Source organism: Helicoverpa armigera, chromosome 16 (genome assembly GCF_030705265.1).
Source record: "Helicoverpa armigera isolate CAAS_96S chromosome 16, ASM3070526v1, whole genome shotgun sequence".
NCBI classification, from domain to species: Eukaryota; Metazoa; Arthropoda; class Insecta; order Lepidoptera; family Noctuidae; genus Helicoverpa; species Helicoverpa armigera.
This window is the reverse complement of record NC_087135.1, coordinates 9,340,013-9,352,146: the sequence shown is the minus strand read 5'-3', so window position 1 is coordinate 9,352,146 and position 12,134 is coordinate 9,340,013. Positions and strand designations below refer to the sequence as shown.

General features: G+C 35.0%; 1 protein-coding gene across 6 annotated transcripts in view; it reads left to right on the top strand.

Moving 5' to 3' along the window:
* The window catches only part of LOC110372137 (disheveled-associated activator of morphogenesis 1), a 105,598-nt gene that overhangs the window by 59,089 nt on the left and 34,375 nt on the right, over positions 1–12,134 (top strand). Inside the window, exon 1 of one of the 6 annotated variants that reach the window (XM_021328692.3) lies at positions 3,608–3,746. The exons of the other annotated variants lie outside the window; for them this stretch is intronic. Within the exon in view, the coding sequence (XP_021184367.3) occupies positions 3,690–3,746 (57 nt within the window). The 5' untranslated portion in view covers positions 3,608–3,689. Of the gene's footprint in view, positions 1–3,607; positions 3,747–12,134 lie in introns of those variants that run through there. 6 annotated transcript variants of the gene reach the window in all.

Genomic DNA, 12,134 nt, shown 5'->3' with positions numbered 1-12,134 from the left:
CATAGACCACGCCACCAGTGAAAGTCATGATTGAGGACTTTATTTTTATTCATAGAAACCAGTTTATCCACACATACTGCAAAATTGTGTATCCCTTAATAAATGACTCATTTATTGCTTAAACATATTAAGCCACTTAAGATAGTATGCCGTTGATCAAAGATATTATTCAAAGATTTGAAAGCCATGAAATTTCAACAAGACCTGAACTTTAAATTCTATTCAATTCGGAATCTTTCTCTACCAATCTGAGAAGCGGGTCGCGCAAATCTCTATAAGTTCAAGTTGGCTATAACGACATAATTAACATTTGGAATAGCTAAAGGCAATCCAAAGGTAATTGCCACACCCACTAAGGTATTAGTTACTGATTAGACTTGTGAGATGATGCAGAAGGTCCAAGCATCGTGGATTTGTATCCTGAACTAGGGAAACCAGGGTGATTTTAAATTATCTTGCAAATCACCTGGTCTTGGATGCTCAGAAATATCGACCTTTTTCCATAATTCAATAGAAACAATAATACATATACCGCACCTGTTGATAAGTTCTTATTCCTCAAATGTAAACATTGATCCGTTTTAAACTACTGTGTATTCACTGGCTGCTAAAGTAACATGCATTGCATTAAGAGAAATAAACACGTTTACACTTGCAATTTGTGTCAGCCTCGCAGCATCGATGTATCGATGTTTAATATCCTCGTTAATTCCGAATCGCGAGTAATTAAGATTTGTTTGTCGTACTCGTTTCTCATCGACTTGTGGGAATCGAAACGCAGATAGTTTAGTTGTTTCTTACCCACGTACTGTGATTAGCTCATGCAAAGTGGGTTCGGCTTAATGTCCATCTAATGTTACTATAACATTTATAGTTGTTCAGTCATAAAATTCAAGCAGTTTATCTACTTTATGTAAATTCACGCCTGTATCTGTAGTGTCAACTATTTCTATTTCACTAATTGCTTTTCCTGTGAAAGCGATATCTCTAAGTTCTAGTCTTTACTGGTTTTTGTTTATGGACTTGTTAAATTCTGGTTGAGCAGTTCGTTTACCCAAGATGTGTCGAAGTAACGGTTTCATGTGTGGCCCGACAGACATCTGGTCTACAACCTTCCGTATAACTGGTTTCCAATATATGATGTTATCATAGTGATGGATGTTATTGGCCGTTAACCTGATATAGTTGGTAATTGGTATTTTTGATATACTTTCTTAATTTTCCTCAAACGTTAGATCTTTGGTGTGACTATTTCCTTCACTGTGCGTAAAGTATCATGAACACTTGATGAATATATTATAATTAGAAGTAGACTAAAATTATCGCGATTTGTCAGTTCCATCACCTGAGAACTTGGTGTGTTTCTCACATTATTTGAATAAACAAAACTCTTTGTTATTTAAGCAGAAAGCCAACAAACCTGTTCTTCAAATGGTTTCAAGATCAAGAGCGATGGACCCGTCAGTCTCCTAATCTGATGCCTTTTGAAAGCCAAAAAGCTTATTTATTATATTTTCGCATAAATTTCGCAAAAGTGAAATTATAGTTCCGGCATCCATTGATATGATTAGCACGCGTTAATGTATTTAAATTTTGTGCAAATTTTATTGTGCCATATGGGATCAGAGGTGAGCCGTTAGAGTTTGTCGTAGAGAAACTCTTGCTTCCACATCTTGTGTTTCCTCAACCAAGTTTACATTACCCAAAACTATCAACGTCACTAAGTTTTATATTTTTATTCCAAGATTTTTTCTTCTTTGATTCGTAATTTATTCCATCCATTGATTATGCTGATTCTATTTTGAAGCGTATCCAATATAATTTGTTGCAGGTTCATTTGAATAATAAAACTTGTTCTCAATGTTGGATTGTTGTTTTTTGCAATTTTAAAATTCATAATGCTATTGAATGTGCATTTATAAATTGATGACATTTTAATTTTTGACCTTGACATTCGATTGAGAAAACGTGACGTTGATAGAGATTTTACTTTTATTCGTTTCGGTGTATATTCCTAAGTAAAAACATACGAGTAATGTAACTGTAGATCTCAAGAAGGGATCATTGACTGTTAAAATGCGAATGATAAAAACTTCATGTGCAAACGCAAACTAATGAATGAATGCAGACACGCTCGATTAGCGTAGCTAAAATTATCTTTGTTCTTAAATATTTACATATTCGTTCAATCAAATTACTCACAGAGACTTGAAGAAACAAGCTGATAAATTATCTCTAAACAAATTGCTTTGTATAAATTGCGATAAAATGATGAAGAGCTCATATCAATTTGAAAATGGCATTTCTCTTGAGATTTCTATTAAAATTAAACTAACTTTCACCTTGGAATTGTTCGTATGTATGAAAGGGCTTGATAGTTTAGGGTCAGCCCTACGCATGCGCTATTGAAAACCAGTTTACATTGGATTGGAAAGCAGGTGAGATGTCGGTCAGTCGGCACACGCATGGCACTTGCTTATATACGATTTCCGAGATGAGGTGTCTACACGTGCTAATGGCAAATTATTGCTATGTCCAGCTGTCATCAGATTGAAACGAAGTAATTTCTTTGCGATTTATCTTGTACGACTTCAGATGGTTATTTCTAGTGATTCGTTTTTCATTTTGGTCTACTTTTAATAACGAGTGTGTGTCACTTGTGCTGCTTGCACTTGGTTTGCTTGATAATGAAGCTTTGAATTCAAACCGCATATAGACGAAGCCATGTTTTTCAACCGACTTGTCAAAAATTTCGCATTGCCAATCAACATACCCTTTGTAATATCGATAAAAAGTCAAGATAAGCTAATATTTCGACCTCCCAATCAACCACAATTGAACACAAATGCGATTGTACACTGAATGAAACACTCCATTGATTGATAGGCCACGTGTTCCATAGAAGTCGCAAGTTCGAGCCCCAGGTCAGACATAATCGTGTTAAACGATAAGGGTTCACGTCAAAATATTACAATAAAGCCACTTAACAGTCTTAACATTTCTGATTTGAATATTACTAAACTTATTTCACAATCATAAGCTGATTATAGAGAGCAATAAAGGTCGAGGGTGATAGGATTATGGGTTTTTGAAACAAATTTAATTGGATCGTTGGAGCAAGAAGGTCGTGACTTATTGTATGTGAAATTAATGGAGTAGTGTCGTTAGTAAAGCCTTTATGAACAAAGATTCGAGATAAACTTGTGCGTTTCCAAATCGTTTATCGAGATTTGAATTTATCGAGTCTTAATGCAATTCCGTTGTACTTGGAAGTGAACGCGTTGATAAGTAAGAGTATTCTGGTATTTATTGCTCGGCCTACGTCCAGCCCTTGTTTATTCGTTCGGGAACAAACATTTCATTTATAAATACTTATTGTGTCGGTCGTCAACATGGACCCTAATGAAACGTCCATTCGGTCGTTAATAGAATTAGAGCGAGACAATGCACTTCGATAAATACGGGAAGCAATTACGGGTGCAACATGGAGGTCTTTAGTTTTGATTGAGACACATTGCGAGGCGCCAGGCGGCCATGTCTCGTTCGTTTTGTCATCCTTCCCTCGATTGACTCTTGCGCAAGTGGGAAAGCGTTTTATTGACGCTGCAGTCAAGTGGCCAGTATTAAATTAATCAATCAACTGCCGTTTAGTGTGTTGTTCCGTTGATGATATAGAACTGTGAATCGTAATGAACAAAACTAGATTTTTTTCTTTGAAGAGAAAACAATCGATCGCGAAGGTTCATGTGAGTTTATTCTTTTAAATAAACATTTTTTTATGTGTTTCCCAGAACGGCGTTAATAGTCAAAGATGGTTCACGTTCACACCCTTTTGAAGTTAATGCGAGTTCTTAAACATAATATTTATTTATGCAAATGCGTTTCGTCGGAACACCAAATGTGGTTACGACTTTTTAGGAATGAATGCATTTTGGTCAACAAGCTTTGATTTAAAAATTAGGATGACATTGAAAATATTTAATTTAAATCTTACAGCCTTGCTTACAAAATTTATTTAAAAAGTTGTGTTATTCAATGTTACTTTAAAAAGCGATGTTAAATACACTTTAACAACAGTGTGCAAGGAAAGATAATATTGTCTTTACAAAGTCATAAATAAATTAACTTCGAAGACATACTGCGCACATATTTTACTGTAATTAGTAGAAGTGGAGTGATGTTTTAAAGGAAGACATTCTTTCTACCACTTATATTTACTAACATATCAGTACCTACCTGCTGTACAAACCATTTATAACGTAACTATTTTAGTCTTAGTAGAGTAGATCAATAATAAGTTCTGCTAATTGATGGATGGATAAAATTTCTAACTGTTTTAAGACCGAGGACGAATTGAAGTCAAAGAAGTATCAAGTTTTAGATGACTTTGAAAGTTTTTGTTAAAAGGGCATTTACGCGATGCATGTTTATGAAATACACCGTCTTGAATCTACAATATATTCTTTTACCTTTATTTACTCCCCTTTATTAGCATCGTCTTATTTTACGTTGCTAACGATAGTCCTGGAAATAAGTCTGTGCTGGACTGGATGAAGTCATCGACGGAAATATACTCCGTTCGTTTTGCCTTTTATAGGGTTGTAGGGCTCTCGCGTCGGTAAAGTTTGATGGCGGTGCTAATAAGAAAAATTGAGCGCGTGACTTGTGAGTAAGAGCGTGATGTCACTTTGTTAAAGATCTTTTATGTCTCTTATTACAAGGTTTTTATGATAGATATATAAGCTAGGGTATGATCTCCTAGCCTTAATCAGAAATAAAACGTCAATTCGTATCACAATAACTTCTTGTATTCACTTTTAAAACACAATTTAATATCAATCGTAAGAAAACATAGTTTATCAGTCCACGAAGGAAGTGCATGGAAAGCGCGCGCTCTAACTGTCAAAATCTCTTTTTAGTGTTGTCCTCACAGTAGAGGTAGTGTTGTCCGTATAAAACTAAAATGATTTAGTATACTTCGGTAAATATAGTATAGTTCCTTAATGTATGAAAAGAGAATATAACATACAGAACAACACAGGATAATATTAGTCTAACATTCGGCCATTCTGACCACTAAGTTTGTCCTCAAACTTCTCAAAGTCAAAGTCAAATCATTTATTTCATTTAGGCCTTTACAAGCACTTATGGACGTCAAAATTATAACTAAGTTTGATTCTAGTTGCCCATTCCAAAAGTAGCTTCCTATGGAGAAGAACGGGCAAGAAACTCCATGGTTACTCTTTTTAAAAATAATATAGTATTACAATTTGTATGTATTGATACATACAGTAAAAGCATGCGAAGATCATGTAGAATCGCAAAGACAAATGAGAGTAAAGTGACAATTAAAATGCTACATGGTGTTCACATTTACAAATTGGTTTATATTTTGGTACAAAGTTAAAGGTCAAAGTCAAGAGGTTATTCGCCAGCAAGAATTCATGACTGTGCCACCTTTGCAGAGCTGCGTTCCTAGGACTGCCTCGAGGCCTTCACTCCAACTGGAGCCATCCACGCCTTCCAGCCAATCTCAACTCACGACATCTGCATTTGACCCCTCACCGCAAAGCCAAGAGGATGTCCACCAACAAGGCTTCACGATCGTGCCAACCTTCCAGAGTCGTATCTTTAACTAGGACGGACTGCATCGTGGCCTTCACTCCAACTGGAGCCATCCACGCCTTCCAGCCAATCTCAACTCACGACATCTGCATTTGACCCCTCACCGCAAAGCCAAGAGGATGTCCACCAACAAGGCTTCACGATCGTGCCAACCTTCCAGAGTCGTATCTTTAACTAGGACGGACTGCATCGTGGCCTTCACTCCAACTGGAGCCATCCACGCCTTCCAGCCAATCTCAACTCACGACATCTGCATTTGACCCCTCACCGCAAAGCCAAGAGGATGTCCACCAACAAGGCTTCACGATCGTGCCAACCTTCCAGAGTCGTATCTTTAACTAGGACTGCATCGTGGCCTTCACTCCAACTGGAGCCATCCACGCCTTCCAGCCAATCTCAACTCACGACATCTGCATTTGACCCCTCACCGCAAAGCCAAGAGGATGTCCACCAACAAGGCTTCACGATCGTGCCAACCTTCCAGAGTCGTATCTTTAACTAGGACGGACTGCATCGTGGCCTTCACTCCAACTGGAGCCATCCACGCCTTCCAGCCAATCTCAACTCACGACATCTGCATTTGACCCCTCACCGCAAAGCCAAGAGGATGTCCACCAACAAGGCTTCACGATCGTGCCAACCTTCCAGAGTCGTATCTTTAACTAGGACGGACTGCATCGTGGCCTTCACTCCAACTGGAGCCATCCACGCCTTCCAGCCAATCTCAACTCACGACATCTGCATTTGACCCCTCACCGCAAAGCCAAGAGGATGTCCACCAACAAGGCTTCACGATCGTGCCAACCTTCCAGAGTCGTATCTTTAACTAGGACGGACTGCATCGTGGCCTTCACTCCAACTGGAGCCATCCACGCCTTCCAGCCAATCTCAACTCACGGCATCTGCATTTGACCCCTCACCGCAAAGCCAAGAGGATGTCCACCAACAAGGCTTCACGATCGTGCCAACCTTCCAGAGTCGTATCTTTAACTAGGACTGCATCGTGGCCTTCACTCCAACTGGAGCCATCCACGCCTTCCAGCCAATCTCAACTCACGACATCTGCATTTGACCCCTCACCGCAAAGCCAAGAGGATGTCCACCAACAAGGCTTCACGATCGTGCCAACCTTCCAGAGTCGTATCTTTAACTAGGACGGACTGCATCGTGGCCTTCACTCCAACTGGAGCCATCCACGCCTTCCAGCCAATCTCAACTCACGACATCTGCATTTGACCCCTCACCGCAAAGCCAAGAGGATGTCCACCAACAAGGCTTCACGATCGTGCCAACCTTCCAGAGTCGTATCTTTAACTAGGACTGCATCGTGGCCTTCACTCCAACTGGAGCCATCCACGCCTTCCAGCCATCTCTAACTATGACTGCATCGTGGCCTTCACTCCAACTGGAGCCATCCACGCCTTCCAGCCATGCTAACAAATCGTCAACAATATAATTGCATAAACTCTCACTACGATAAACAATTTCTGCGAATATTTTCATTTCATTTCATTTTGAATCCAAACTGTGACTTGTGTACATTGCCATTTTAACAAATTGGCAACCATATACTTGTACAAATTCTTACTACGGTAAACAACTTCACGTCTAGTATTTGGACTTGTATACTTTATCAAAACATTCAAGTTTAACAGAGTAAGTTAATCTTACTATCACTGTGACTGCAACGAGGAATTCACTCCTATTTGGAGCTATCTACGCCTTCTAGTCATGTTAACAAATTGACATCAAGATCCTTCTATCAAGTCTCTCGACTTATGTACCTTATCAATACATTCAAATTTAACCATGACAAGTCAACATCAACATATTGGCATCTATATACTTATATATTTTCCTATTTAAATAATCGACTTGTTTTATATCCAGTCTTTGGATTTATTTCTTTATAAATACATTCAAAATCAACCATTACAAGTAAACATCAACATATTGGCATCTATATACTTATATCATATCCTATTTCAATAATCAACTGTATTTATATCCAGTCTCTGGATCTATATTCTTTATAAATACATTCAAATTCAACCATTTCAAGTCAACATCAACATATTGGCATCTATATACTTATGTCATTTCCTATTTCAATAATCGACTTGTTTTATATCCAGTCTTTGGATTTATTTCTTTATAAATACATTCAAATTCAACCATTACAAGTAAACATCAACATATTGGCATCTATATACTTATATCATATCCTATTTCAATAATCAACTGTATTTATATCCAGTCTCTGGATCTATATTCTTTATAAATACATTCAAATTCAACCATTTCAAGTCAACATCAACATATTGGCATCTATATACTTATGTCATTTCCTATTTCAATAATCGACTTGTTTTATATCCAGTCTTTGGATTTATTTCTTTATAAATACATTCAAATTCAACCATTACAAGTAAACGTCAACATATTGGCATCTATATACTTATATCATATCCTATTTCAATAATCAACTTTATTTATATCCAGTCTCTGGATCTATATTCTTTATAAATACATTCAAATTCAACCATTTCAAGTCAACATCAACATATTGGCATCTATATACTTATGTCATTTCCTATTTCAATAATCGACATGTTTTATATCCAGTCTCTGGATTTATTTCTTTATAAATACATTCAAATTCAACGATTACAAGTCAACATCAACATTTTGACATCAATATACTTTTATCATTCCCCATTAAATAAACAATTCTCTATATCCAGTCTCCGGACTTGTGTAGGTACCTTACCAATACATTCAAATTCAAGCAATACAAGTCAAAATCAACATATTGACATGCATTCATTTATATAGTTCCCCATCAAATAAACAATTCCTTATATCCAGTCTCGGTTCTTATCTTACACATACTTTATCAATACATTCAAATTTCAATATTACAAGTCAATATGAACATATCGACGACAACATACTTATATCATCAATCATTAAATAAAGAATCCTATGTATCCAGTCTCTGGATTTGTGTACCTCATTCAAATTCAAGCAGTACAAGTCAACATCACCATATTGGCATCAAAATACTTATATCATTTCTCATTTCAATAGAAAACTTCTATTATACAAAGTCTCTGAACTTATGTTCCTTATTAACACATTAAAATTTATCACTATCATAATTCAAAGTGCAAATCAGTATTTACACATTGCTTTTGCTTATATAATTCTCATTACAGTAAACAACTTCTTTCTATCCAGTACCTGGACTACTGTACATTAACAATACAATATACAATTTCTTAATATCCAGCCTTAGATTCATAAACTGCGTCACTACACTTGTATTGATCTTCAATACAATATACAATTGCTTAATATCCTGTCTTATTTTATATACTTCACAATTACACTTTATTGGCACAATATATACAATTTATTTTTTAAGGACTTAGTTTCGAAGAATTGAGAGCTATGAGAAATATACACAGCTTTTTAAGTAGGTATGTGTCAATGAAGATCTCTATAAATATTGATTAATAATATTATCACAAGCGGCTCCTTACACAAAACCGTCCTTACACAATTCCTTCCGTGTATTAAATTCAGAATCATAAATGACTCGTAATTGTCAATATCCTCAAACTGGACAATATACAAATCTCTCAATTTATTACATCTTCTATCTCTGACTACAATATATATGTATACATATTTTATCTCGTTTAGTATCCATTAATCATCAATATGATCAAAGTAGCTAATACAAATTCTTTAGTCAGTTTCTCTGCCCATCTCTTATTTATATTCGTTATCTCACAACTAGTACAATATATCTTGTCTATTCAATACTCAATTCTTTATTAGCATGCCAGTCGCTAGTTTTTAATAATTAACAACATAATAAAATGAGAAATGTACGAGTAATTACATTTTTCTCTGTCCATCTCTTATTTGTATTAGAGCAATGCCTATGGTTGAACTAAATCAATACATGTCTTCTATTATTATTATTTAACAACACAATCAAACTCAATCAGACCACTACAAGTTACAATTGTTACAACATTACAATTGTTTCTGTTAATCCCTTATTGTAGTGGTTAAAATATATAAATACATAATATCCATTTTCTTCCTCGAGTCGTTTGTTTTCAGCAACAAACAATAGACCCAGCTAAAACAGTACATAGTGCATACCTTCCAACCTATGAACTTATCAAAAGTTTATTTATGTAGTCTTATTTCAATAATTCAACAATACAACCAAACTGAATTAGTATGAATCTTTCAATTCATTTCACATCTCAATACAGAGGCTCGTAAGAATTAATAACAGATAATCAAGGTAAAAATTGTACAAATCTTTAATTTATTCATTCAATTTTCTTCGTCTGGTATTGTTTTATTAATTAACAATTCATTAAAATCACTACACTTCTCAATTTAAGCTTTTCTTTTTAGTTAATACTATTTAATCAAATTATAACTCTACAAGTTGTAAAGCGTGAGTGGAAAAGCTTTCTGCTCCTTCGGAACTATATCCCTGATGAGGGATACGAAAGCAGAATTGAAGGTGGTGCCGTAGAAACAATTTTAATACAAACAAAGTGACAACAAAGTACCCCTGAGCCCAGTTTAACTCATGGTTCTTTATTTATGGTGCCTTAAAGTATTGCCTTCTTTAGCTGTGCCCTAACAGGGCCTATAATGGTACCCCTACTTAGTTTTAAGCCTCTTCAACATCTATTGTAACATTATGGAATGCAAATAAATATATATGAATATAAACATAACCAGATGTCATCATCTTTAAATATAAGTTCCAATCACCATATAAGTTGTTCTTTATCAGTCAGTTTTTTTTTAATTAATGGTTCAAAACTAATAAATACTAAGCAATGCTCTTTCTTAGTTGTTGACTGTAAAACACTTGTGGTTGTACTTACTGACTTGTTAAAGATGTTGTTGACACCCCACTGAATTCACTCCTCTGATCCTCCACAATCTTGGTTCCTATTTTATAAGTGGTCAGAATAGACTCACAACATCAATCAAGAAAATCATCATAAACTGTACATGTAATTTTCTGTGAGAGAAGGTCTAACATACAATATGTGCTGAAATTTAGTCTCAGAATAAAATGTCTTACCTCCCAGGAAATTACAAGATTTCCTGTCATAAAGAGAGTATAGAGAGAAATGTTAACTCGTATCGTTACCATCCATAAAAGTTCAGGTTCAGTTTATTTATAATAATCTATATGTTTTACTGAGTGCCCTGGTATGCATTCAACTTTTTAATGGGCTAGGACAAATTACTTATTAATTGCCTAGTCTTTTATTCTTTAACTGTCTCACATACTTTTTCAGTATGGTATAATGTATTCTGATGGTATAGCTCCTGTGTAGTATCAGACAATTTTATGTATAAATAATGTTGTTTTGTTCCAACTCAAACCTATCTCTTATTGACCCAATTGCCATATTCATTTATTAAGTTAATAATATATAGACTGCTTTCGATTCAGATTTCAAAGCCGAAATTTCTTTATTTTGTATTTATTTGATTCTAGTATACATATCTTTAAGCACTTCGAGTTATTTTTAATGGTTGAGAAAACTGGTCTCAGCATCAAGTGGTGGATTCCAAATTAAAATGAAATCTTTCAAAAAGAACATATCTGATCTGGCTACTCAGATTACTGACACTACTGAGTTATATTTTCTTCTGATTAATTGACACTACTGATTTATATTTATTTATTATGCTTCAGTCTGTAAAATCCTTTAAGTAAATAATATTTACTACAATTGCTGCATCTTTACTGTGATTAAACTATCCTTAATGTGTTACAGTCCTATAATGTACCTGTTAGCTGTAATATCATCCAACATTCAGATAGAATAAGCAGTTTAACTTTTCTAGGTGAGGCAATTTACAGTTAATAATATGGAAAAGATCATTTAAAAAGATTACCATTTTATAATTTTCACTTTAGATACTCTTTAAAATAATAACAAGCAATGATATTTGCTTGGAATGAAGTTTTACTTAACAATGATGTATGCTATTGGCAGTACCAAGATATTGGTAAAACATACTTACTGTCTGAAACATACTGGCTTGAAGCATTTAGTTTCATAGTTACTTTATTAATAAAAACCAGTTTAGTGTTTATAGTCCTTTAAAGTATTTGATTATCCATTATTAATACCTGTTATCACCGCTTTGGATGTACATAGAATAGTCAAGAGCTGTGTCGCACGGTTTTTGTTGGTTGTCAATTAACCACTTTATTTTCTACCTCTATTTGTAAGTGATTATGATTATTTCAATTTTAATTATTGTAATATTGGCTTTATATCATGAATATCCTATTGTTATATCCTATTTACTTATTTTTATAGGTACTTCCTTTGTCTATTTCAGTAATGTATGTAAATAATGCATTAACACCAAATCGTTTGGCCATCATCCCCATGAACTATGCAATTAGCTTTACTTGCTTTATTTACTCTTTTCTCATG